The 27,077-nt window shown below is 42.4% G+C and overlaps 1 protein-coding gene across 6 annotated transcripts in view; it reads right to left on the bottom strand.

Annotated features, from left to right (window-relative positions):
- MAD1L1 (mitotic arrest deficient 1 like 1) overlaps nucleotides 1–27,077 on the bottom strand; it is a 385,042-nt gene that overhangs the window by 166,865 nt on the left and 191,100 nt on the right. For all 6 annotated transcript variants that reach the window (XM_087732706.1, XM_087732708.1, XM_087732710.1 and 3 more), the window contains exons 13-14: nucleotides 25,054–25,110; nucleotides 6,057–6,145 (exon numbers count right to left, since the gene is read on the bottom strand). In XM_087732706.1, coding sequence (XP_087588832.1) covers nucleotides 6,057–6,145; nucleotides 25,054–25,110 — 146 coding nt within the window. The remainder of the gene's footprint in view (nucleotides 1–6,056; nucleotides 6,146–25,053; nucleotides 25,111–27,077) is intronic.

Genomic DNA, 27,077 nt, shown 5'->3' on the forward strand with positions numbered 1-27,077 from the left:
ATTTAATAATTTATTCGTACCTTTTGTGCCTCACCGAAGAAAGAGTTGTGAGTCAAAGCCCGGGGCGCTTGCAGTCAGGCAGCAGAGACACCCGGACCACGTATTTTGCAACCGGCAGCACGCACAAGAGCGCCTGCGAGCGTGGCTGAAGTTCAGAGCCTCTCCCCCATGAGCTTGCTCTTGGGCTCATCCCTCAGATGCCTGCTCCTTCCCAGTACCCCAGCTATCTGGGTATCATCGGGGTATCCTTCTTTCCAGACGGGGGAAGGTCAGCCCACCGAGGCGCGGGAAGCTCCCCTCCACACTGCCTTGGCTCTGCTCTCCTTCAGAGACAAAACTTGCCGCTTCCTCTGTGCTGAGGACCAGGAACATTGCTGTAACCTCTTTGTACCAGAGAGGTTTTTAGGACTGACTAGCGCTTTCACTACTTATCCCTCTTCTAACCTATTTTTAACATTGTTAAGTGTCCTGGATCTCCAATGGGAAAGCATTAAGAACCATTAGCAAACAGTTTGTGCTATTCTAGCTTTGCTTTCCAGCCCTGGGGAACTCTTCCCAATGGCAAAGAGAGAGAAGCAAGGGAAATCCTATCTATATATAAACACTTTATATATATGAAGCATTTGCAGCTGGTGGTTAAGATACGACAGTCAAATATTGAAAAATATTTACTTGCTTGGCAGTTGATTTTTTTCATTTACATAAATTCAGGTACAAGGCCAACTGTGTACTGCTTTTGGATGCACCAGCGTCTGCATGCACCTTGTGCTCTCTCTGTCCAGGGACATTTGCACAAGATATGTGATGCTATTTTATCACCAATTTGCATGCCTCAAATTCTTACATATGGGAGTTACTTTCAGGTAGGGAGAACAATCCAAGATAAATTCATGTGAGAACCACAAAAAACAGAGTACAGAAACATCTGGGCACCGCACAACCATCTATCAACTTAATGTTTGGCCTGGAATGAATGCTGGTGCCCATTTTAAAAGCAGCCTTGCGGCACAAGGAAGGAAGAAACATCAGTTACTTTCTGAAATATTGACACCATTCTCAAGTTTTGTGATACAGGGAAAAATCATTTGGATTAATTTCTGGAAAATTTGGCAACTTCTTCTCCATACACGGGTTTGAAAACATGAAAATATTTAAACTCTGGCAAAGATTTCTTTGCATTTCTGGAAGACTTTTCCTGCATCAGATGCAGACAGCTTAACCCAGAGTCAAAGGCTCCACAGGCACAAGGTAAATTCAAGCCTTCTCCATAGCCTTTCATAAGATCAAATTTAGTGCAAGAATAAAGATTCACTGGCATTTGCTCAGACTTGTGGATTTTCCCACTTTTGAACACTGAGCTTCATATTGCCTCCACTGCGTTTCACTGCCAAATTAGAAGAGGGAACAAGGAGAAAAAAAAAAAAACCTACAGCCTCAGGTCTCCTGAAATGACACTTGTGAGAATCATGAGACATTCCACCATGTGCATTCAGTCTACCTAAAAAGTGCTCAGATAGTGACCAGCAGCTGCTAGAAAGGCCAGGCTGCTTCTATTTTAGAAAGGAAGAACGGGCGAATCTGTTTGATTTTCAACAACGTCTAGGCACTTCCAAAAGTCTCTCTCAGTCCAGAGCTTTTCAGTGGAGTTAACCAGTGACAACTCCCCACCATCACCCCTTTATATCTTTCTTTTGTTTGTTTTTAATGTTCTCAGATGTGTTACATGATTGCCTGTAGAGCAGCGTGGATATCGCTGATGAGGACATGTCTCATGGAGGCCCCATCTGCAAAGAGGACATGGCCATGTGGAAAAGCTGTTGCTGAACAAGAAACTATTGAATGGAGCAGAAAATGTATGTGTTGGGAAGACGCTATTAAGGGATCCAGATGGCACAGAGATGGTGTTAGGAGCAGAGCAGACAGAATTCCAGCAAGTGTGACTAATAGGCATTGGCAAGGACATGAATTTCTTTTGAATTACTGTAACTCTACCCAGTCACTAAATCCACAGAAAACATTTAGGATTTACTGGGGTTGCAGTTTGACAGCAGAAAGAAAAAGTTAAGATTTGTTCCAGCTGAAAAGGTCCTTCAGCTGTTGCCACTTAAGTCTTTAGTGAAGTTCTTTTTAAATATATTACTTTTATTTATAGGTTCTGAAATACTAGTTTCTGCACAGTTATCACCTTCCCTCTAAAAGGTGCTAATGCCCAAATGCTCTCTGCTTTGCTATACCCCACAGAGCATGAACTCAACAGTTTGACCACTTTTTCTTTTCATAAGGTCTTCAGAATATAAACAAATATAATTTCAGAGGGAGCAGCAAGTGTGAGAAATGACAGCATTAGCACCGGCTTTTATTGTCTCTTCAGAAATGATGATGCTGGGAGAGAGTTTCACATTTAAAGTTATAAAAGGCCTGACGAAAGAGCACTTTGTTCTCAAGAGAAGGAGGAAAAACTGATAAAGTCTTTCAAGTTTCTCGCTGAAAATTTACTTTCCATACTAAAGAAAAATGAGACAAAAGATATATTTTTAAAAGCTCTCATTCACTCACAGGAGGTGAATACAGATTCAAAGGATTAATATGGATTTTTTTTCTCCTTTATATCTCTCCTGCTTTTGTTTTCAGAAGTTAGCTTCTAACCACGGGGTGTATATGGAAATGCCCGGAGGCTCACAGTCCATTCCTGCTCTGCAGACTCCCCTCGCTGGCTTCTGCTGGTTTTCCTCTATTTTTCACATTCCTTCATGACAGCAGCTAACTGGAGAGGTTGGGCTCATTCCAGAAGAGCAGACACATCGTACTGTAGGTTAATGGGATTTCAAAGACCACAATAAACCACAGAAATGGAAATAGCTCCCTCATAAGCTGTGGCATTTCTTTCCCCACTTTCCAATTTGAAAGTTTGCATTCTTCCCCCTGTTTTCTGCCAGAATTCATTTGTGGCAGCGGTCTGTAGAAGGAAGGATTAACAGTGGAGCTCGTGTTGCTTGCTCCTCCTTAGCAGCTACGTAAAATTGAGTAAACCAGTCCTGGTGAGGCCCACAAGGACGCAGGAGGAGGATGAGCACAGCAGACCTAATCCCTTCCCATACTAATTTCTGTTCTCCTCCCTTCTGTTCTTTAATCACAACTACCCAATTTGCTGTACAGAGAGGACACATCCAGCCGAGCCACAAGGAGTGTTCTGGTGTGGACCACAGCACATTATTCCTGAACCCCAAAAGTCTGGGGGAAGATAGTGATTTATCTTGCACTCCTTTGAGAAGAAGCCTCTTCTATGAAGAAAGAGCTTGGCCTGGTTTCTTGTCCAATGCACACACAAAATGCCAGAAAACACAAAATAAGGCCCAACCATATCCTTTGACTGATTAAGTCTAGAAGCATAAGACAAAAATCTTTATGGAGTCGATTTTGCAATGCTGAATGCAGTGCTTGAGAGTCTGAGAAGACACCTGAAGCAGCAATAACAGCCAACAGTAAGGAAAAAGGAGGAGGGACTGGCTTATGAGGTCTCCAGCAAAGAGAGCTCCAGCAGAAAGAGAACAACTTTGCACAGAGTCATTTACTGTTAGAGCTGAGCAGTGAAAAGGGTGATTAAAACCAAACAAATCCATGCTTTTTGGAACAGCTTTGTAGCTAAATGACTACCATCAGGGCCTGGGACAAGTATTTAAATCAGCCGTAACAACAAAAAGTCGTTCAGTAAAAAGCAACAGAAAAAACAGCCTGGAATTAGATCCTAGGACTGTGGCCTCTGTGCATCCATAGCCTCAGGAGCATGCAGTACTGAAATGGGAAAGAGAAGAAAAGACAAAAATATCACCATGAAACAACTGCAGAAGCTTAGCCTCTTTGCTCAAACAGCTTTCAGTGTACGGCTCGTCACTGGAGAAGAGCTCCGCACCATCAACGGCTTTACTGGGAACGGGCCTGTGTTTCTGTCATACTTTGTGTGGAGGCTTTGACACAATTTCATGAAAGGAGGAAAGGGATAAGATTAGTAATCAAAGAAATTCTTTAAAAACAAAAAAGAGAGAGGAAAAAACGCACTATCTAGTGGGTTTCAGGGCTACTTTTGAGCAGAACCTAACAACACAATCCTGTAACAAGCAGGTACTTGCAAGCTCCACTTGTCCCTGCCCAGGAAATAGGTTTGAATTCAGGGCAAAGCCAGACATCTCTATCCCCAGTGCCAAGAGCCTTTTGCAATATGAAGTGGTCCTGGGCTATGTGGCAATCCAGCTGTTTCCCCACACACATGCTGCTCCTGAAGCTGCTCAGTTAACAGATGGCAAATGCTGCTCAGTGAAGATAAACACCGAATAATGAGTCTTGGAGGTGAAAATAAAGAGACTGAACGTCTCCTACATGAAAGGGTGCTGCAGCCCATGCTAACCCATGGAGAGAGAGACCAAGGAGGGACTGTAGAAATACTCTGAAAACCTTCAGCTCCCAGAAGACAGCAAACAGGATGCTGGCTTTACTGATAGAGAGGCATAATATTAATCAGGAGTGACGGGTTTAATGTTGCTAAGGCAGTGCTAAATACGTCTGCAGCAGAATAAACATCAGGTTTCAGAGGGTCTAGTGTGCCTTAGCAAAGGGAAAACCTGAATGAGCTCAGGTCAAACAAACATCTACAATACGCACAAGCAGATGGAGACAGGTTTATCCCCCCGCAAAAAAGGAAGCCATAGCATACTATCCTCTACCAGAACTCAAACATATGATAGAATAAAAAAAGGGAGATGTATGCCTTGGGTCTTCAGAACTATTACACCACTTTGAGGGAACTATACTCCAGGAGTGAGTCCCTAAGATTAGGTGTACAGCCCTAAAACATATTGGAATAGCTTAGCTGAACGTGTGTTACTTTCGAACACCTCCCCTCTGCTATGGAGCTGGGCTTTCAAAGCCATAAAACAAGCTCCAGAGGAAAAGCACAAGAGCAAAGTCAAAACGTACAGGCCAGTTATTTCTGCAAGATTCTGCTTGCTGCAAAATCTTACTTTCAGTCCTAAGAGGCAGTAACGCTTTATAGTGATGGAGCTGAAAATATAAAAGAATTAAGAAATGAAACTCCAGCCAAAGTCTTACATCAGCTGAGAATAAAAAAAACTCAGCCTGTCAAGATCTGATTTGCTCAACTTAAATAAAAGGAACTTTATTAAACATTAAGAAACATATGAACTTTCCTATGCTCAGTATTTATTGTATCACCTGCTTTGGAATGGAACCTGTAAATGCTTTAATAAATACATGGAAAGGTTGTCTAGCTTCACTGTACCTTTTGTAAATGCTCATGTATCCTCTGCTGAAATGTTGTTTTGTAACTTCTCTTTCACTGAATGAAAACAGGTACCCCTCTGCCATCTCCAGCAATGCACGAGGGGAAACATCCCTCTTTTATCTCCAGTGCTACATGCACACCAGTATTACAAAAGCTGGATTCACAAAAGCTGGATTCTAAACCTCTTTACACACATGCCAACAGATCCTGTATTTACAGTCAAGATTTGGTCAAAATAAGAAACAAACCGCAATGCCGTTTCCACAGGAAAGAAAGTCAACAGGGGGACGCAGGAGCCAGTCGTATAAATTAACTTGAGTGCAAGAGACCCCAAACATCAAAAGAAAAGAGCCTGCAGCCTCCCAAAAGATAGAAAAGCATATAAAGTATCTAAATGCAGGAAAGATCAGAAGCTGAGGCTTTCTGTTAATGTTTCATGGATTTCTCATGTCCATAAAAGCTGGTAGGAAAGTAAAAAGCGTGCTCGGGAAAAGAACATCCTACTTCAGAAATGCAAGGAAAACATGTTCTGATCGATGCTACCACGCTGTTTGCTGAATAGCAGGCAGCCTATGTACATAGGCAGTCTATCCACATACACTTTTTCATGCATTGCAGCATGGTGAGGTTCTCTACCTGGTGCTCTACAATGAGATGGCAATAACCAGAGCAGGTAGTGAAACTACCCTGGGCATTTCCCTTCTCATGACTTCAACTGAACGTAACAGAATCTTCTCAGCCTTCCCCTTGCTTTGCCTACCTGAGTGTGTCAACCTCCTCCTTGGTGATGACGGTACTTTGCTCAGCTGTGCACTCTTGAGACTTCAGGACCTTCATCTCCACCTCCAGCTGCAGAAGAGAAAAGGCATTAGTTCCTCCAGTATTAATAAGGGGGACACAGGAACAGCAAAGGGAGAAGGAGAAAACCATGATATTCTGCACAGTTCAGACCTTTCTCAGGATACGGACAGGAAGCACAGCTCTTCGTGTGCTCAATTTCAAAACCTCAGTTAACCCTGCTTCCCTTTGCAATCCCTTTTGCCTTCCCCACTATTTTCTCTGAGGTAGATGAGGCACAGAAAGTTGATTGTTTCTAAGCAAAACTTCTGCTTCTGTTCTAGACACTTCCCCAACCTGTCCCCCATGGATGGATGCAGAGGATTATCTGTGCGGTATTAGGAGCTCACTGGTACCCAAGATTCAGTATTGACAGTTCAACCTCATTTAGCTTCAATTCCTCCCCAGAAGAAATGAACCACAGGATTATTCTGTCTTGTCCAGGACACCTCTGAGACACATACATTGAATCCAAAAGACTGGGGAGTATTTCCAGCACTTTCCAATATACACTTCTAGCTCAAGCTGCTCAGGTAGGTCTGGTGGAACAAACAGTTACGAATACTTTCTGCCTCTAGCCTTGCTTGGGAAGCAACTCACAAGAAAGTACCTCGAAACTCTATAGACATGAAAATTTCTTACCCAGAGTCTGCCATTCCCAGGCTCTCTGACTTACGGGAATCTGTATCCCTAATTCAGCTATCAAGACAATGCACAGGTTGACAAACGACATATGTTACTTGTTTCTAAACCCCTCAGAAAGTGATTTATTATGAAGTGTAAGCAGAGACAAACTACCTAGAGGATATTCAAACTTCTGTTCCAGCACCATCTCCCAGCTTAGACCTTCTTCACACTCATCCTTCAGATTTTGGATTTCCTTTTGTCATCTGTCTTTTAGCACCTGGTAACTAATTCCCCTAACAGATCTATTGACAGAATCTATATGTTTCACTCAGGAGGAAAACAATAAGCAATCCAGCCTTAATTATAGATGCAAAACTTATGACCACAGAGAGCTCAGTGCTCAGCATCAGGGAAACAATCCATTAATACCCCATTCCCTTCAACAGCACTGATTAGACTTTTAGAGCAAAATCCCATTGCAACGGCAAACTTCCTGCAAAGACAGCGAGCTGGCAGAAACTCCCCAATTTTACAAGGAAGAGGAGCATATTGACATGTGCAGTCATATTGTTCAGCCAGAACTGGAATTTTGACATATTGCCTCTTTGTCCTTCCAGGCTTATCAGAAAAGACAGATAGAGCATGGCAGCACTGTTAGCAGGAAAGGGCAGAAAAAGGATGGCTGGGTTATTTTCCCTCCCCTTTCTGATACCACAGGGATGGAGCGAAAGAGAGAGGGTAGAAAAGAGGTTTTAGCCAAATTTCCCCCGGCACCCCGAAGCCCTGCAATTCGCCCCCTGCCTGTCAAAAGGCATCCAGAAAGAAGAAATAAGCAAAGGCCCACCTGCATCATCAGGCTGTACAAATGTTAATGTATATTAGCTGCCTGATAAGATTATCACAGCCAGAAATGCTTCCCTCAATTTTCTGATTACTGAGCTTATCTCTCCCAGCTCAGCCCATCACAGATGGCTGGGGATAAAGCAAGCGTGCCAGATAATTCCAGGAATGTGAATAAAAGGTACCGGGACGAGGAGCAGGCTTCAATTCCAACCTACTTCTAGCAGGAAAACACTCGTTATATCTCCCATTTCCCGTGTCTGCTGAAGCCTGGATGTGTTTGCTATTTAAGAGTTTTGTGCTGCCTTCTGGACTGCACGTGGACAGCATTTGAAGATGGAAGGGCTGGTAAATATGTTATTTATCATAGGCTAAGCGGGCTCAGCCTTGAGTCCAACTGCCACCTGCTCACCGACATGAGCAGATAAATCACGGCTGCCTTCTCCGGGGAGACGGGAGGACGGAAGGGGTGGGCGAGTAATCTGTTGTTGTGATCTGGGGTCTCTTGCGTTGGCTGCATAGAGAGGAAAAAAAATGGAGTGTGTAACGGGAAAAGGAGACGGAAGAGTGAATGCACACACGCTCAAGCAAATGCTGCCGTGGAAAGCATCAGTGCAGGTCTTGCCTGATATATGGCGGTGACAAATTAGTGCCAGGTACGCTCAGTAGTGGTGTGATGAGACTCTGCTGGGTTTCTAAGAATAAGTCATTGAAGGAGAATGAGGAGGGAAGGGCACAGGGATTGTAAGGGCATTTTATGTCATTTTTGTGTTCTCCCAATTTTCAAGCACCAAAACTGCCTGGACTGAAAATTTGATGAGCCTGAGGTAAGAAGAGAGAGGAGGGCACGGTGATGTCTTTAGAGATGAAACTGGCTCAAGTGGTTAAATGTCGACACAGACCTGCTTCCCTCAACTAGGATTAAAACTGGATAGTTTCAAGTTCAGACCAAGGCACAACTTTGTGCCACAGCAAATTATTGTCATTAAAACCTCATTAATAATTTATTAAAACAAACAAACAAAGAAACAAACAAAAAACCCCAAAAAGCCAGTTAATGTATTAAGTATTTAATTCAAAATATGCAGCTTGTTTCCTTTAATTGTTTGGGTTTCAGTGAGGAAAACATCCCTGCCTGCCAATCTCACAGAAAATATTAAAAATGTTATTTATGTCTTTTCCAGGGCAAAAAGAAAGTTAGTTGAGATAAGATCGAGTGGATTATTGTTGGGATCCAATTCTGCTTTTCCAAAGGCAGCATAGTGCAGGCAAACAGGTCCTCATGAAACAAGAATGAAGAGCACAGCAAAAAAGAGCAAAAAAATAAGGAATGCATTGATAAAAGCTTCCTCTTACTTGCAGTTTTGCCTGCTACACAACCCAAGCAGAGCATGATCTCACCAGCCTCCGTTCAGACCTGGCACACTCATACCAGCGTAACGCTGTGTTAGACATTGCCACCACCCGCTCCTCCAGCTGGACCTTCGCTGCAGTTCTGCGCACGATGCAGTCAAGACAGAAAGCAGAGAAAAAGAGAAAGAATAGCAGCAGAACTGAATGAGGAAAATAAGCAACAGGAAGGCAGTAATAGGAGAAATACAAACCCATATTCTACATAATTTTCAGCACTTTGTGCAAGCCGAAGAGGTGGGGAGGTTACTGAGATCATTCCCTCCGACACAGCCCCTCAGGATAGCTCCAGGGACCAGGCGATAAACATGAAATGACTCACCATGGTGACAGAGTTTGCCCCTTCCTGCCCACTTGTCCTCTCGGTACCAGAGGCAAAGAATGGCCTCAAGAAGGGATAAGGAGAGGAAAAGCCTATCTCCTCTTGCTGTTTTCTCTGCCTAATTCTCATCACATCCCTTTTCCTGAATTAATTTCCAGTCCTTGTCTCTCCTGTTCACCAGATGCCACTTTCAGCAGGCATTTTCTGCTTTTTGGACTAACTCAATATTCCTGTCCAAACTCTTCCAATTTTTATCAATAATTTTATATAACTGGCTGAGTTAAACTTTTATTACTTTGAATACATTAAACTAGTAGAAGCCATTACCCAGAAGAGAGGAGAAAAGGGCTGCTCAAATTACAGCTCATTGCTGTATTCCCCCATTCAGGACCAAATGACCTAGGTCAGGCATGGATCCTTTAGCTCTCTTTTATGTTGATCTGGCTCTTTTAACTAGCATCGAGAGCAGAGAGAGAAACATTGTCCCAAAAAACAGCACTGCATCTCTTATCCTGAAAACTGCACAAGAGGGGCCTAAGTATCTACGACTCCTGCAGGAGCATCAGGGTTAATATTTCCCAGGATCAGACCCCCACTGATATCCCCACTGTACAGAACACATTAGCAACTTTCTTCTTGAAAAGAAACCAAGCTATTATTTTTAATTTTTTTTAAAGTTATCCAAGGTTTTTATGACACTAGAAAAGGCAGAATAATGAGTAATGTCAGAGCCCACGACTTGTGAATAAAACACATAAACAGGTACTTAACATTTTGACTATGTGATGTTCTCTTCTCAGAATACACTGGAACCTCTTGCTCTCAACCTAACATGATCCTGTTCGTCCCAAACCTTTTCTACTCTCTTTCACTTCATAAGCATGGCTTTCAGTCCAGCTTTATTGCTCTCAATAGAAAGTGATCAGGACACATCCAGTATACAGAATGTCCACTTCCACAAATACACAAATACCCCAAAAGATGAAATGCAGATACTTTTTCCAAAATAAATAGTCAAAACTGAGAAAGAGAGGAAGGAAGAACATGGATGGATTTTTGTCTAGTGTTTAATTAAATGAAATATCGTTCTTCTTTCAGCCTTACTTTTAAACCTGCCTGGACAGGATTTCAAGATGGTGGTTCTCCTGCAAGTGTTAATGACATAGCAAACACACACAGCAGTGTAAGAAATATGTTCCTTGCTGGTTCTCTCTTCCGTAGAAATTATTTAAAGATATATGAGATGACAGGAGAAACATGAAATTATAAATTCATCTCCTGACAGCTAGAAGAAACAAAACTTTAGAGAACTGATTTTTGTCATATCTTTCTGGCATTAGTCATTTCTGACCCATATTTGTCCCCTCCAAAACAAGTACTCCAAGTCTCCGCAATGCCACAGACCTGCTGTTCCTCTCACTTGATTCCAGCAGGCTTTGGTGTTCATGAAGACAAGCCTTTCCAAAGCATCCTACTGACCTACTGGCCACACCCTGTCTTAAAAATGAGACTTATCATGGGACTTAAACTTCTAAATCAAAGCTGTCCCCCTTGAAAACCACATTTACGAACTTCTGAAAATTTTAACACACTGCCCAAAATAATGACCAAATCTCTGTTCAGGTGCCTCATTTTGGGTAGTAAATGACGCAAAATCTAAAGTATTTCAACTCACTGCTAAAGTTAGGATTTGCATGTTGAAAAAAAGGGGCCGGTTTATTCGCCCACATCATGTACACGTACTTCACAGAACACATGCTGAAGACATAGAGTTATTATTTGAATAATGAGTGCATTTTAGTGAGGGGCTGATACAGCAATCTTATCCTGATGAAGTGTGTCTGCACGTCATTCAGCATTCTTGGAACTGTAAAAAGCAGGAAATGCTGAATCCATTATAAATGTCTAAAGGTTTATTTAACAATGGGCTGATGCAACATCCTTTGAAAGGCCTTCCTCAGCAAAAGAGCTGATTTTAAAAGGCAGAGATAAATAGGAACTGAATTGCATGGAGCCAGCATGGAAAGGTGAATTGAGAGGTTGTGTTTGACTACAAGTCTCAACACAATTCAAGAAGCTATTTAAATACATAAATATTTAAATGTATGAAAACCAAGCGGACTTGGAAAGGAAGAGTGTACACTAAAATAGACAAGAACAGAGAAATGGGACCCCGAGTATGACCTGTATGCTGAGGTTTGAAAACAGGCAAACTACTGTTCCCCAGGAGCTTGATATGCCAGTTATTCTAGTGATGCTGTTTGTGCTTCTCTCCAAAGTAGAGTAGGAGTAACTAAGGATCTTATTTCCCTCTCTTCCCACAGAGCAGCATGGCAAGCTTGGTGATCTCCTGATGTCTACAAGCTTATAAATCTGGCACCTGGACAGAAATCAAACATACATGAACACCAGTGAGTTTAATTTGGGTGTCCAGCAATACTACAAGGTAGTAAGACACCATGCTGAGCACTTCCATAGATCATTCTGCTCAGCAAAAGCAGTATCACCTCTTCCATACGCCCAGCCAGCCCACTGACATTCTGAAGGGCTGTTCTCCTAAAACATCTGCAGAGAAGCACACATGGGGAGAACTAAGCCTCACAAGATTTCTTAGTGAACTTCACTCTTCTTCAAAGAAATAGGGCAATACGTGCAAAACAAAATATTACTTGCCACTTAGAAACAGGCTAAGCAGCCCAGGATTAGTTGGTACATTTTCTTGGGAAAATTAATCCTTGATGCTATTGTGAAACAAAAGCAATAAAGCCGAAGAAAACCAGATATTCAATAAAAAGTGGTTTAGAATTACCTATTTCCCACTTAGTTGAAGCAAAAAAAAATATTTTTTTTTTCTCTTTAAAGACAAAGGCTAGCTGGATCAGAGTTACCAGTCTCTATGGGCTACCCAATCTGTAACAAACTTGGTGTGCTTTTATCACTGAGAAGACAAGGCCAGAAGCAACCTTCCAGCAAACAGTTTCCTAAAAACGTACTCATGAGTATATATTATTATAGATACACACAAACTAGGAAATGGACATGTGCTGACTTCTGCTTCTCTCCAATACAGTCTGGATTGTGGCTTTTCTCCTCCTGTTGCAATAAAAAGAGAGCAATTTTTCAAGTTTATACTGAATGTCATTCTATTTCATTTCCAAATATAATCTCCCAGAGAGAAGGTTCGCTTGCCCTATTTCCAATCTCTAAAGTTAATACACAAATTTATATTCCTTTCTCCCACTCGCTCTCCTAAATTAAGAGGCGTAATTACTAGGAACGCTTGCTACAAACGAATAAAGTGCCAAGGGAGAAGGAGCTGTCACTGCTGGACGTCTGCAGCAGCCACCCTCCTCTCTCCCCCATCCCCGGGAGGATCCTGCTTATGAGGCAGTTTCTATCTTTCATATTAGCAGGGGTAGCTCACACAGAGGAGCAGACGCCAATCCCTCCCTTTCCAGGCAGGACAACCATAAGGAACAAAATTAACTTCAGTCTGTCAAGGAGCCACCGGTGCTTGCAAGGATCATTCCTCCCAAATTCACCTTTTGCCTCTGCCCAGTTCTGCTGACCTCTTGGGTGATGTCAAGTTTCCTTAATGACAGCGGAGAAACTCAGATCTGCGATCTAAAAATTCAACCCCAGTCTCATCCCTCTCCCCGCTCCCCATCTCCAGCACCCTCTCAAAAGGAAGATTGATTATTATAATCAGACTTAGCTGTGACACAGCATTTGCATTTTCAAAGCACAGCATAGTCATTAACAAATTCATCTACCCCAAGGGAGCCCTAACGAGCTTTCACCTCTCTCCCCTCTGATTCCCAGCCTGCAGGCAGCCCACAGCTTTTCTTCAAACACCTCCCCTCTACATTGTGCTGCACAGGCGCAACTTGGTGAAACTCCAGGCAAGCTCAGTGAGCCAAACTCAGCCCTGCTGCAAAGGAACACAGCTTTGCTGCCAGCAGCTGAAGAGGACGAATGCACAGACACCCTATTTAAACTAGTTATCCTAAGGTTTCCATATGTAATCACACTGGTATAGGGTATTACAGTTTCTGTTCTGCAAAAGAAGGCCAGTGCCACAAGGGTCCCGAAATTACCATGCTCCCTTATGAGCAGCATCAACAACAAGCCTTAGCTGCGCGCGCAGCTGCAAGCGTGTGAAGAAGGAAGCATCACCACATCACACCCTCCAAACCCCCAGCCTCCTCCTGCACAGCCCGTCCAACAAGCTCTTCCCCAAACACCTACAACAACTTTTGCCCCACGACTTGGGCTCCTGCCCCTGCTTAAGTCTCTTCTCACACCCCAGTGCTGCCAGACCCTCCCCACTCACCCACCTCCCTTTGCTCATCTCCACATCCTGCCCGAGCAGAACCGCAGAGCCCCGCACCCGCAGGTGCTCCACACAACAGCAGATTACTGTTGATGAGCAATAATGTCTAATTGGAAGTGCTTAACCTGTATTCAGAGGATCTATTTCGAATACTCCTGTCTGGAATACTTAAGAAAAAAAAAAATCAGGAAAATATTTATTTTCTCTCTTGCTTTTTAATCTACAGCAAATAGGGCTGCTACTTGAACAGGGGACAAGGTGACAGTATGGATACTGCTACCCTGCAGCAACACACTAAGGACCATGACTTGGTATCTCAGTTGGGGGTGCAGAAGCAGCTTTGAACAGCCTGAATGCTCCAGCGGACCCATTCAGTGTAACATTTGGGGCCCTTTTTACCCACAAGTGGTATATACAGAACCATACACTGGTTCTGGAAGGAGCTTGTCCTGTTTGAAGGACAGATGCTCTACTGATGCTACAGCACATCTGAAGGCAACTGCCCTGGTCACCAGCACAGACTCCACGTCAAGAGCAAGTAATGTGCCACACCATCATCACGTGGCTATCAACTTAGGATGGTTTTGACAGTTTTGTCTTCTCGAGCTTTGTTCCCCACTTTACACTGTATTTATTTCTTTCCAGTACTCTGGGATGGATACAAGATGTGACAGTTTGGAAATAAGCACTACTGGAGATTTCAGCAGGATGGAAGCTGGCTCAGAGCTCAAGATGAACAAAACTGGAAAGTTTGAGGGGAAGAGGAGGAAATATCCTGTGCAAGAGACCCACCAAGCAAGGGAACTGGAGATGTTAATTTAAACCCACGAGTTTATTCAAGTATAATTACATACTTCAACTCTCACTTCCAGAGGAAGGAGCAAGACGCGGAATCTCTTCCTCTCCATCTTGCTGCAACCTGGTCCAGTCCACGCTCCCAGGTGCCGTTATGAGACATCACCACCACCGCACGACAGCAAAAATCCCTGACAGCTCCACATCCAAAAAGCCTCTCTTTGCTCTAACAGCTCATTCTGAAGAAGGATCACCTCATTTCCATGTTCATTCAGCTCAGAGCCTCTCTGCTGTTATCAGCCTCGCTCCACTACTTTCACCAGCATGTAGATGACTGTTCCCTTTAATTACTACCGAAAGCTCCTCCCACCAGGGATAGCAAAACAGCTGGTGTCCACCGAGAGAAGGAAACTCCGGAGTAATTAGCCTTAAATGGCTGACACCTCCTACCCATTAGTCCTGGTTAGAACAGCAAAACACAGAATAACAGACTCTTTAGGGAACCTGTCAAGGTGTCGGACTGAATCTGCCGCAAGCCTGTCCAGTGCGGTCGCGGCACTGGCGCAATGAAGTTGTCTGCTCTCAAGAAAAGCATCACACAGGTCACTTCTTTCATGCAGGAGTAGGTACTTTTGCTAGAAGCAAGTCTTCTAGCAGCTGTAATTCACAGGCAGAGCAACAAATAAATCTGCAAAGATGTCATACCTCCTCCGTACAAAGTCTGAATACATTTTGCTTCCTGAAAATATACCCTTGAGGAGTTTCTGGAGCATTCAGTCAACAAATTCTTGTTAAATGATAGCTTGTAATCCCACCTCTTCCCCCCCCATCAGTTTTCTTGTTGAAAAATCATCACATAATAAACAGTCAGAGAAGAATCTGTGCATTTTACTGACCACCTAGGAAGATCAAAGGGGAAAGGAAAGAGGAATCTAACATCCATTTTTGTTCCTTTGTCTCCTAACACAAATACAGTGGAATCAATCTCTGCTTAATACTGTAAGAGAGCAAAGGAGCCTTCACTGAGTGCTAGACTTGAAAATTGAACTTAATCCTCTTGCTCCGACTCACATGGAACAACCCACAGCCTGTACTTCAACATGCTTTTAAGAACAGCTCTCCCGCTCCCGCTTCATCTCCAGCCCAATTTTGCAGCTCGCTACAGCTGGGAGCACTGTTTTCTGGCACATCGTGGCAGAGACAGGGAGGGTGAGCAGGGGCCAGCAGAGCTTCATGCTCAAGGTGCTTTCTGAACTCCCAGAGATGGGAAACATAAGAATGGGGCAAGGGATCCAGCTATGGGAAAGCAGCAGCTCTCTCAACAGAGCCTCCCAGCTGCCTTCAAGGAAGTGGCAGACGCTCGACAGAGTCTTGTTGCCCAAACCCTTCCCCAAAGAACAGGCTAAGAAGAGCAGATTTAAGGTTTTCTAGCTAAACGACCCATCCTGAGGCCCTCCTGTGACAACAAGCAGTGGGCTTTTAATACATAAGAAGTGGGAAGTCTCTCTCCTTGCGCCAAAAAGCAAAGGTTACAGGGCCCTGCCAAGACTGCTCTGCCCAATTTAGCCTCTCGGGATTATGCCTGGGGTCCCCTTCAGCTGCCAGCAAGCAATCTCAGAACGAAAAGCAAAAAGCAATTCCCTCTCAAATACCATATGTTCAGTTCTGGTGCCAAAGCAGAAACCTGGCATTTTAACCTTTGATGAACATGTTCCTGCTGCCACCAACAATAAACTCCGAGGTTCAGCTCGGATGGGAGGGAAGGTGTAATAGGTGCGCAGTGGATGACATTAGCACTGAATACAGCACCAACAGGACGGGGCCTGGCAGGAGCTCGATTTTATACAGCCAGTCTTTAGCGGTTAATGAAATATTCATAAATAAGTTAAAATTCTCCTGACAAGATAGATCCTGTAATACAACAAAGAGTTGTCAGCCTCAATTAAGTGATTCCAACTAGGCAGGGCACTGCCATTCATTATTTACCAAGAGGTCATAGGAAAAATTCAGTTCTATGATCTTCTTGTCTCTGTGGATAAATTTACAGCTCCTGCTGGAGGACTCTGCTGCCCTGACAGAGCGGCTCAGAGAGACCCCAGCCTGCCACCACTACCACCTACCCTCAGCATCTAACAGCCAAAGGCAAAAAACACTGGGATCAAGCTCTTCTAAGGGCACTGAGACACAAAAAGATCGAAAGCAAAACAAATAACATAAAAAGCTGATTAGGCTGTCAGTGCAAGAACTAAGGCAGTCTTGAACCTTCATGTTTTTTAAATCTTCACCTCCCTTTTCATATACGCAAAGCCAGCCCTGGGCAAGAAGAAAACTATCCAGCAACCTTTGATCTGCAGGCACGTCCACTGAACATGCTCTCAGTGCTCCCCTAGATCCCATAGCTAGAGATCTTCTCATCCTCCCTCATGCTCAGGATAAACTGTGCCTACAGAATTGCATTTCTCAGATCAGATCTCTCAGGATGGTCCTCTCCTGACGCAGGCACAACTTCCCAAGACTGTGAAAGCAGGAGGAAACTGGTCTCCATCCTTGTCACAAGCAAGCCGGAGATTAATGATTACTCTGTCCCATCCTAACATGACTGTTCAACAGACCAAGTCTTCCTTTCCCTCTCTGGACACGTACTGGAAGCACATGTTCCTTCCACAGCTTCTCCAAGCTGCCTTTTAGGCAAGGCAGAAAGAAGGAGCAGAAATTACTGAACCCTAGAGGTATTCAGGACCTCTCACCCAACTTTCCCCTACCTCTCAAAGTGCTGAACATAGCAGAGAGCCTCTGCACCCTCCAGGAAATTTTAGTTCAACTTCATCAAACCACATGAGTCTGAGGTAGCCCATAAACTTCTTACAGACTCTGTGAGGGTGGATGCAGCCTGGAAAAGCACAATACTTGCATGCATATTAATTATGCCTTTTGTACCTCAAGGCTATGGCTACTATAATAAGGCCTCTGATAATATCCCTGTCCCACTCATTTTATTTTACTGAGTAACTCAGTATAACTCAGATTTTACAGTCACAACAGCAACACTGATAACAGGACCTCTCTAATCACAGCACCACAGCGTCCTCTGCACAGGAAAATGATACACCTTTCTCCTCTGCTCAATAACTGAAGGGAAAAAAGCATCACCTCTTTCTTTCCCCCAGTTCTCTTCCCCTGGTTATAATCCTGCAATGCAAAGGTGAGAGCACATTATCAACTCTCAGCCTATTTCTGAGTTGAAAAGTGGAGCGCTCGCTATCATCCTTTTCACCAGAAAGCAACCCACAGCATTTGTCAGTACCACTCAGTTTTTATACCTGTAGCATGGAGGCCTCTCCAAATGATGGGCTGAGAATTAGATCATCGTCCATACATCCCATCTGAGCTGGAATTGCTGCTCAGTTTTGGGTCAGACTATTTTCCCCGCAATCCGGCAGTACCAGTCCCCTGGGGAGCCCAAAGGGAGGAGCAGCAGTAAGGCAGCTCTCCACTTTCAGCAGCTACATTTCTTCCTTGTGAAAGTCCTAACCCCATGTCAGCTGTTATTGCCTTCAACGAGAAAATGAAAACAGTCCTGTTGAAATCAAACGGTGCTGCAGAGTTCCATAAAACTTTCACGTTAATGGATCCAGCAGCAGGTTCATTTGTGTAATGGGACTTTCAAACAGACCGTTTATTTCTTTTTAATTTGAAGGGAATGTACTATTTGATCCCATGTGCCTGGCTAGGTTTTTAAAACAGAGATAAACCACAAGAATTTACTCACTAAGTCTCTTCTTCTGGCCTAATTAAAATAGCATTGAGATATTAACATGCAGAAGTGTAATGTACTGATCACCTCTCCAGTCTACAGGCAGTTTGTCAGCACTCATCTACCAAGATCCCAAAGCTTCCACCACAGTCTCTACTTTGCCCAGTCACATGCAATAGATGCTCCTGATGTTGCCACAGTTTTGTGCATTGAACATGAATTTTCCAAGAGGGAATGTGCAGCAGATGCAGCACAACCAACTGAGGCTGTTCATTGTTCCCTATCCTAAGGGAGAAAAGAGGAAAAAAAAAAAATCCTGTCTCTGTTCCTCAGAGCTCACTGTATTCCTATACTGTGGGGAACAGCAAGGACTAATTTTAATGTACTTGTTTACAACAAGCACTGAGAGAGAGCTCTCAGCTAGGGAAAGGAGAAGAGAAAAGTAACTCTGAGTACTCCCATCCCTCTGTTCCAGGGTTTACTCCGTCTGGAGAACCAAAGCTGTACAATAAAAACACAGGGAGAAAAGTTGAAACAGGGCATCAATGACTCCTGCACACTCACCTCCCCTCATTCCAACAAATCACATTTCTAAATTAACAAGACCACACAATAAAGCGAATAATACAAGCACTGTGAAGTACATACAGAACAAACAAGCAACAAAAGGCTCTTCTGAAATAAAACTACCTGATAGAGAAAAAGATGCCTCAGGCATTGATCATGAAAACGTATTTAAAACAAACAAAATTCACTGAAGATCTTGGGTCAAAAAATATAAACGCACAAACACAATTACTGATAGCAGAAAGCAGGGAGGCTTTATCATAGAGGAGCTTAAATAGATCAGACAGAAGCAGCTAGCTGAAAACTGAAGGAACAGCAACAGAATTGAAATATAACAGTGCAAGTCTCGCCAACAGCTAGAACCTCTCCTACAAACTGATTCCTCAACAGTCAGAAACTAGAGAAGAGGACAAAGAGCTGGGTGGATTAGTCAATCACAGGATGAACATCAGTGCCATGTGGCAGTGGGTAATGTGATTCTGAAATGGAAGAGTTGAGCTATATCCAGGACAGAGAGGTACCTGCCTGTACTAGATGCTCCTGTAGAAGATACTTCTGTACAAGCTACTGCTGGAACATCACCTGGAATGATGTGACCACTCTGGTTACTCACCTTTAAAGGAGACACAGAAAAATGGGAAGAGATTTACAGAAAGCTGCAGGATTCATGAGGAGACTGAAGAGCCTGTTTTAAGAGAAGACTGCAAGAGCTTGATTTGTTTAACCTAGACAAATGAAATGCTGGAAGAGAACAATTGTTCTCTATAAATATATCACAGCATAAATATGAGGGAGGAAGAACAGTCACTGTAGTTTAAGGAGAACATTAGCACAAGAAAAAATGGATATTAACTGCACATATATTTTCAGTTGGAATTGGGAAGATTTCAGCTATCAGAGCAGTCTTTCAATGACAGTAATGGGACAAACAACCTAAGCAGTTTCAAGACAAGCCTGATAAATTTATGAACTAAGGTATATGCTGCAATTGCCTTAGTTACCAAAGGACTGGACTTTATGGTCTAAGAGTCCTCTTCCAGTCTTCTGTTACTATATAATTTCATTTTGGATCAGCTTCTTTTGCTGTCTCTTTATAACCAGATTCATGTTTTTCAATCTGATTTGAGAACTGGATATTTCCCTAAAATTGCCTTACTAAAACTATTGCCGTGTTCATGCTGCTGCGCAGCTGAGTGCTACGCTACTCATCTGTCTTGGGTTTGCTAGTCTCACATAAGGTGTTAGGCTAAAATCTGTCAAATGGTAAGGAGATTTGCTGTCGTCCTGCTAAATCAATTCAGAAATGATGAAATACACTTTTGATAGATGGAGACTTCCTGCACCGGTCAGTCATCTCCTTTCCCCTCCCAACCTGTTGGTTCTATATATGCTCCGGCAAAGCTTCACATTTATTTATAACTATCGTGGTTCAGTACTCTAATCCCACGTTTAATTGCCATCCCACTGTAGATAATACAGAGAATTTACATTTCTGTTAATGAGCACCACTTTTGTTCCTGTGCCTTGTCCTTTGTATTTCTTGCTTTATGTTTAATAACTCTTAAACGAGAATTAAATTAGCTATATTGGCAAATTATCCAGGGCAGGATCTATACTAAAGTTCACTTCTTTCAGATTATCATTGTTATCACCTGTAAAGTAAAATGTAACAGAATTTTTATCCTTGCCAGGTATTTCTCTTAAGTATCACAAGTTACAGTTCTTAAAAGTCTGGAGGTCTGATGTAACCACTAGAAAGTAAAGTCTTCCAGTAATAATGCAAATGCTTTGTGAACTGCGTGGGTCTCTTGTTGTTTACGTATTGATGCCTATTGTGATTTTCCCAGACTCTGTGTGATTTATCCATGTTGCCTTCCAGTTAACAGCTAGTTCCCAACTACATCACGCACAGTGTTCTCGGAGTTGATTTCTTTCATGTATCCTCCTGTCTTTATTACTTCTCCTGATAACCATCAGTGCAGCTAGCCACTGGCATTTAAGTTAATCCTAAACATTATGGTTTCATCAGACTGAACACATGATTTGGCTCCTTAACTATTCCTGACCTGCTGCCCTTAAATAAACGTCTCCTGTTCTTTGCAGAGGGTTAACAAATACTTTTACTCAAGGCAAGGGGTATTCATTATTTTCATGTTAAAGTGTCTTTATTTCTTCTGTAAGGACACTCTATTTATGCCATTCATTTTGGGACAGCTACATTCTTGGACTTCAAATCTTCTTTACCTCCAACCCTGCTAAGCAATTCTTCTGATTCTTATATCCATCCTTTTTAATCTGCTGGAGGGTGAAATATAATTTGTTCCAATGAGCAGTCTATAGATTTCAGAGCCCACGTGGGCCAAGCTGTCTTTTGAAGATGAAAGCCAAAAGATGCCCAGAGCACCTTAGGGCAATGAAAATACAGGTGATACTTTTTTAATACCAAGCTGACTTCCCTCAGGGATTAATGATGGAGAAAAAAAATCTTGACGTGAATGCCCCCTGCGACAGAACCAGACTGAAAGAAAGTGTAAGATCAGGGATCACAGTCGTTGCTTGGATGGCAAGCTTGAGCCAAACAATTTCCTCCTATCTATAAAGGGACATGAAAAAGGCAAATGAAAATTAGAAAAACTAACACATCTTCTGCTTCCCTCCCTCACGGAGAGAAAGAAAAATAATATAACAAACAAGAAAGCATTTTCCACAAATAGTATTTTGGTGTGAGTGAAGCTAGCTCTCAGCTCTATGCTAGTAGAGCATTAAACTAATGTACCATAAGAAGTAAGATCCTGGGACCACAAAACAGCGAGACATATGTGTGAACTCTACAAGCAATCTCCTGGCACATTCTGGAGATAAAGACATTGGAGCACCAGCCTCGATAAAGAAAACTTCCAGTGATGATAAAATTGTCAGAAAAGCACACATATATACACAAAAATTGCAGTAAAGAAGTGTGCTTAGCACCAAAAAAAATTCACAACAAAAAACATTCTTTCAGCAAATAAAAGAAACACAAAACCCACAGATCTGTGGGACAATGAAGTCATCTGAGCCCTATCAGACTGGTGACTCTGTTATGTACCACCTCTCAGAAGACTGGGCAGTCACCGTTCCCTTACAACAGGAACACACTCAAACTGCGAATAAATAAATAACTGAAGGGCTAGAGGGAGAGAAAAATCAAAGTTTCATTGTTATAATTACACAGCACAATGATAAGGGTAATTTTTCTTAAATCAGAAAATAAATTTTAGGTTCAAGTTCCCTGAAGGATATAAAATATTAGAGGATTTTTTATGGTTGTAATCACAAACTCATTTCTCCAGCCACTACTGGCCGTGTCTAATTAGGGCAAAGTATGTTAATGATACAGCGGCACAGCCCAGAGACGTCTTCAGTTGCAATATTAATTGCATTTAGGGAAAGAAGCATGAATTGTGCTTATACAAGCTAATTAGTATGGGTTTGCTAATTAATACTGGAAAGTCAAACTGCCTTTGTCTTGTCAACTGCAATTAGCTGAAGATGTTTAAATTTCTTTTTTTTTTTTCTTTTTTTTTTCTTTTTTTTTTTTTGTTCTTCCAGTAGTAAACTCACTTTTAGCTGACAAGCAATAAAATCATGCGCTGGAGTACTCAATGGCAGTTAGTGCAGCAAGTCCATCCCACTTTCCTCTAGCAAGACCTCGTGCCCTGGCCTAGCACAGAGTCCTCTATAGCACACACCTCGTATTGTCCCTGTGGACACAGCTCCCCAAACTAGGGCCCTCTCCTCCCAAGCACACAGATACTGTCTTACTGAGGCCACAATCCTATCAGATTTATCCCATAAGTATTTTACTTTTAAATATTGCTATGTGAAGAATGAATTATTTACCAGAGCATCTAAGATGCTCCCCATCACATACAAGAAACCCTATATCAAAGTCAGTGAGATCCAGTCAGCGAGTTCACTAGCCCCAGAGCACCTCGCTTCATTTCCAGTGCTCTGGGAAGGGTGGCAAAGCCATTAGCACTCTTCAGGGTGGCAGCAGAGATGTCACCTCTGCAGAGGTATGTCCCAGAAGCAGCCCAAAGACCCAGCAGACTGTATGATAGCACCTGACAGGTGTTTATTCCATCTCACTTAGGGCCATAGGCCTGTTTGCAGAATGGCTGATGAAAAGCAGTATCCATATCTGTCAGCACCCAGAGCAGGACAAGCCCTTCTGCATCCCCCCAGCCACGGAGGCTTAACATCAAACTAACAAGCAGTGGATCATGGGTCAAAAAGGGGGAGAGGAATGACAAGGAAAGTGAGATGCCAGGAATCCAAATCAGCAAACAATTGCTGAAGTGTCAGCTTTAAAGGAGTCTGAAAATAAGGCCATCCAGATGAGACACTGATCTGGAGAGGGGGGGACAAAAACCACTTAAAGAAGATTTTGTTGGATGGCAGAGAGTGGGGCTGATGGTACAAGTGCTGGAGACCTTGGGCAGGCAGCTAATGGAAGAGCCCCATCCAAAGGGGACAGATCTCTGCCACCTCTAACATTGCAGAAGACAAGTGACACATCTTTCACTACCAGGGAGATTTCACCTGGGGATAGAGGAGAACCATCTACCACCAGTGGAAAGACGGAACTATACTGTCATGTTTCTCCTCAAAAGGGAAAAGAGGAAAAATAGTCTCTCTTCCTCTGTTTGAAGCAATTTTCTTATATTTACTGAACAAAATTCAAAATGCTGAATAAAGCCCACACCTCACAACGTGCAATCCATCGTCTAAGGCACTACAGAATACAGCCTATTCATGCGAGATTGATGTAAGCTGTACTGGAAGATCACAAGACCTGCAGTTTTCCACTGCGTAACCCTTGGGAATAGGCACTGAACACTGACTGCTGCTTTATCCTCTGCTGATGGATGATGCACAACACCAATTAATGCTTTAACGCTGGAAGTTCCAGTTTCTCCAGCTCTCTGCTAGCCTGTTTAATAAGATAAACTTTTGAAGGCAAACAAATAACTCAAAACCCAGGCTTAATGGAGCCAAAAAGGAAAACTTTGAAATGTTTAAAAGAAAAAACCCCACACATTAAAATATTAAAACATAACAGCAAATTTATCCTCTGATACATCCAGTGAGCACAAGGCAAAATTGATTGTATAGAATTTAAAACTATAACAAGGCAGCATGTAATGAGATCAGATGGTAAATAGGATTAATTCAGTTTTCTTTGGAAATATCAATTCTGACCTGCATCACCACAGAATGCGGCTGAGCATACAAAAATGTTTGCCCACAATGTAAGACCACCCCAGAATCAGAATCAATTAACACTCTCATAGAAAATCTGATGTTGAAACAGCAAGGAGAACAAATTTAAAAAAAAGAAAGTAGCAGATGTATGGCAACATATTAATAGTACAGCAGGGGCAGTTCTGCCCTTCAGTGCCCTAGTAGAGTTAAGCAGAAGTCTAAAAAGCCTAGTGTTAGCACTGTGGTTTATGACTTGGGTTTTAGAGCAGAGGTCTGTTTAGCACCTACTTACTAGCCAATGATGCATGCCCATGTTTTCATTAGTAATAAAATTGATCCAGTGTAAAACACATCTACTGAATGAGCGTCTACATCTTGGATACTGCTCAGGTTTTTCTTGTGACTAGAAAAAGTTGCAGGAATCCCACAACTCACCCATTAGCAAAAACATTGGTTTACGAAACAGCTTAATGCTGACACCTCATTTATTCCCGAGTATGAAGAATCATATACAACAGTCATGAAACTGCACATAAACCTCCCTACTGCCTGGTTTTGTGGCCTCTATTATTTTTGGTCCTTGAGGGAACTGCCAATAAAACAGACAAACCCAGCAGAAAATTAACAGATATTATATAAAACTACTTTGTGGTTAATTCTGTCGCATCTCATCTGCTTGTCCTTTGCACACTTGAGACTGAATCAAAGGCCCCTAAAGAAAGGAGTTAATTCAGTATGAAATTAAATGTTTGCTTCTGATCTAGAACTGCTAACAAAGAGAAAGCAAATTGCCAAAAAAAAGGAGGACAGACCACTAGATCTCATCCAACGCTTGTTCCAGGTGAGTACGGAGACAGAGAGTGCCAAGACTAGCAATAGTGATACAAACTTTTACAATGTTTATTTGCTATTCATTTCTGAATATTTGGAACTGATCCACTGTTTAAATGAACTGAACTTCACATATGTTACTGCTCTGTAAAACAATTTAAAAAAAAAAAACAAACTAAAAGATGAACACTTACCATCTCTGCTCTTTGCTTATGATTTCCCACTTCTTCTGTAACTTGAGACAGCTGAGCCTTCAAGAAGGGAAAAAAAAAAGAAAGAAAGAAAGAAAATTAAGTCTAGGACATATTTTTGAAAGTTTAATAAGACTGCACTCCTCCCCCACAACTAAAAAAGCCACCAAGGTCAACATGATTTTCACAGCATTGAAAAGAAATTGTGTTAGGTACTACGAGCATCCCATCCCATGAGACATGCCTGTCCCAGAGAGCCTGCAGCCTACATACACAAGAAAGAAGAGGTTTCTTGCAGAGAAGAAATCCACTGGATTAGCTATCCCAAATTTTAATCCCATGGTCCAGTCAGAGAACTGTGCCTCCTCTCCATTTCTTTGGAAGTTGCCTAAAGAGTGCTCTAAAACCCACCCAATTCTGCCAAGCTTAACCGTAGAGAAAGAAGAGGCTTGCTCCACAGCTCCTGAAAGGTGCGTTTGTGTGCGAATAAAACTTCATGGAAAGTGTTCTGTTGAAGTTCTGGGGTATAGGGTTGGTTTTGGAAGCCTTCAAAATTGTTGTTGTAGAATACAGAGCAAATCTCTCCGGAACATAACCCTACAGAATTTCTGTGAGAAAAGGTTCCAAGGCAAGATTTTTTTTCTTTTTTTAATAAGAAATTTGAAATTTAAAGATTCTCAAACCAGAGTGGAAATATCTTGTTATCCGTGTATAATTTGGGGAGAAATGGGAACCTGACTCAGAGGAGGAGCTTTCACAGAGTTTTGTTTATGAAAAAGGATTTTAACCGAAATGGGTATTTAGGAGATAAGAGAAGCCACATATACTACTTGAGTGCTATTACTTCCCACATCTTTTATTTCACAACACTTTGCTAGCTTGCAATCAGCTTTTCTCTGGTTAGCAGAAAGCCCAAAAAATAGTCACAACTGATGACAGAGAAGCTAATGTAAACAATGTAAACAAACAAGACAAGAACTAAAAAAAACTTTCCTACAAACCAATTCACAGAATTTCAAGCAGATATTCATTAAAACCCTCCAGAGTCCCTCTAACAATCTCTCGCCACACATGAAATGGGTCTTTTGAATACTACCTCCAAACCAGAGACAAATAGCAAGCAGTTTATTACAGTGAAAAGGAGAACATTAAGCTTTGAAGGCTAACTGCACTGAAACGCAAGCAAACAAAAAAATTACAGTCTTAGGGTTCAGCACAGCAGAAGTTCAATTTTGCAAACAAACAACGAAACAGTTCAAGACTTCCCTGGCCCCAGAGCTCAGCAGAAACGGAAAAAGTTACAGATTCTTGCTGTGCAGGGCCTGGGATGATGTGACATTATTTCAGGAACAGACACTCAAATAAGATGAAAAGGGTTTCAATACAAGCCTGGGACCTGGCACAGGGAAATGAAACATGTTCATTAAACACCGCAGGAGATGCCAGTCCCAACCAAACGTGGAGTGCATGTACAAGCAAGTGAGAAGAAAAAATGAAATTATCACCAAGTTTGATGCTGAAACATCAGGAAACTATAAATTTGCAGACATCTGGGAAAGACTTTTTTCCCCACTACTACTGAACCAGGTAGAATTACACCAGCAGGCTGGAGCCAGAAAAGAGTCACATGGAGAAGAATTAGAAGACATCCCCTCAGGGATGTTATTTATGAGAGATGCTAGTATAGTCTTTGTAAAACACCCCAAGACTGAATGAATATTTTTTTATCACCCCCCCAACTCTTCTGAATATTTATTAGCCTTATCTATATGAAGATGACCTTTAGAGGGGACCTACTGGCCTACTCTAAACTAGATGTAAAGAGCCATTAAGAAGTACATATTTGCTTACAGTAGCTACCACTCCTGAATTTTCTGTTAGTACAGACTTCTATAGAATCATGGAATAGTTCAGAATGGAAGAAGCCAGTTCAGTCCCCTGCTGAGAGCAGGGTCAGCTACATCAGGATGCCCGGGGCTTTTGGTCAGCTGGGTTCTGAGAATCTCCAAGGAGGCGAACTCCAAAAC

Source organism: Nipponia nippon, unplaced genomic scaffold, assembly GCF_047370975.1.
Source record: "Nipponia nippon isolate SJK-2023a ecotype South Korea unplaced genomic scaffold, ASM4737097v1 scaffold_5, whole genome shotgun sequence".
In the NCBI taxonomy this organism is placed as follows: Eukaryota; Metazoa; Chordata; class Aves; order Pelecaniformes; family Threskiornithidae; genus Nipponia; species Nipponia nippon.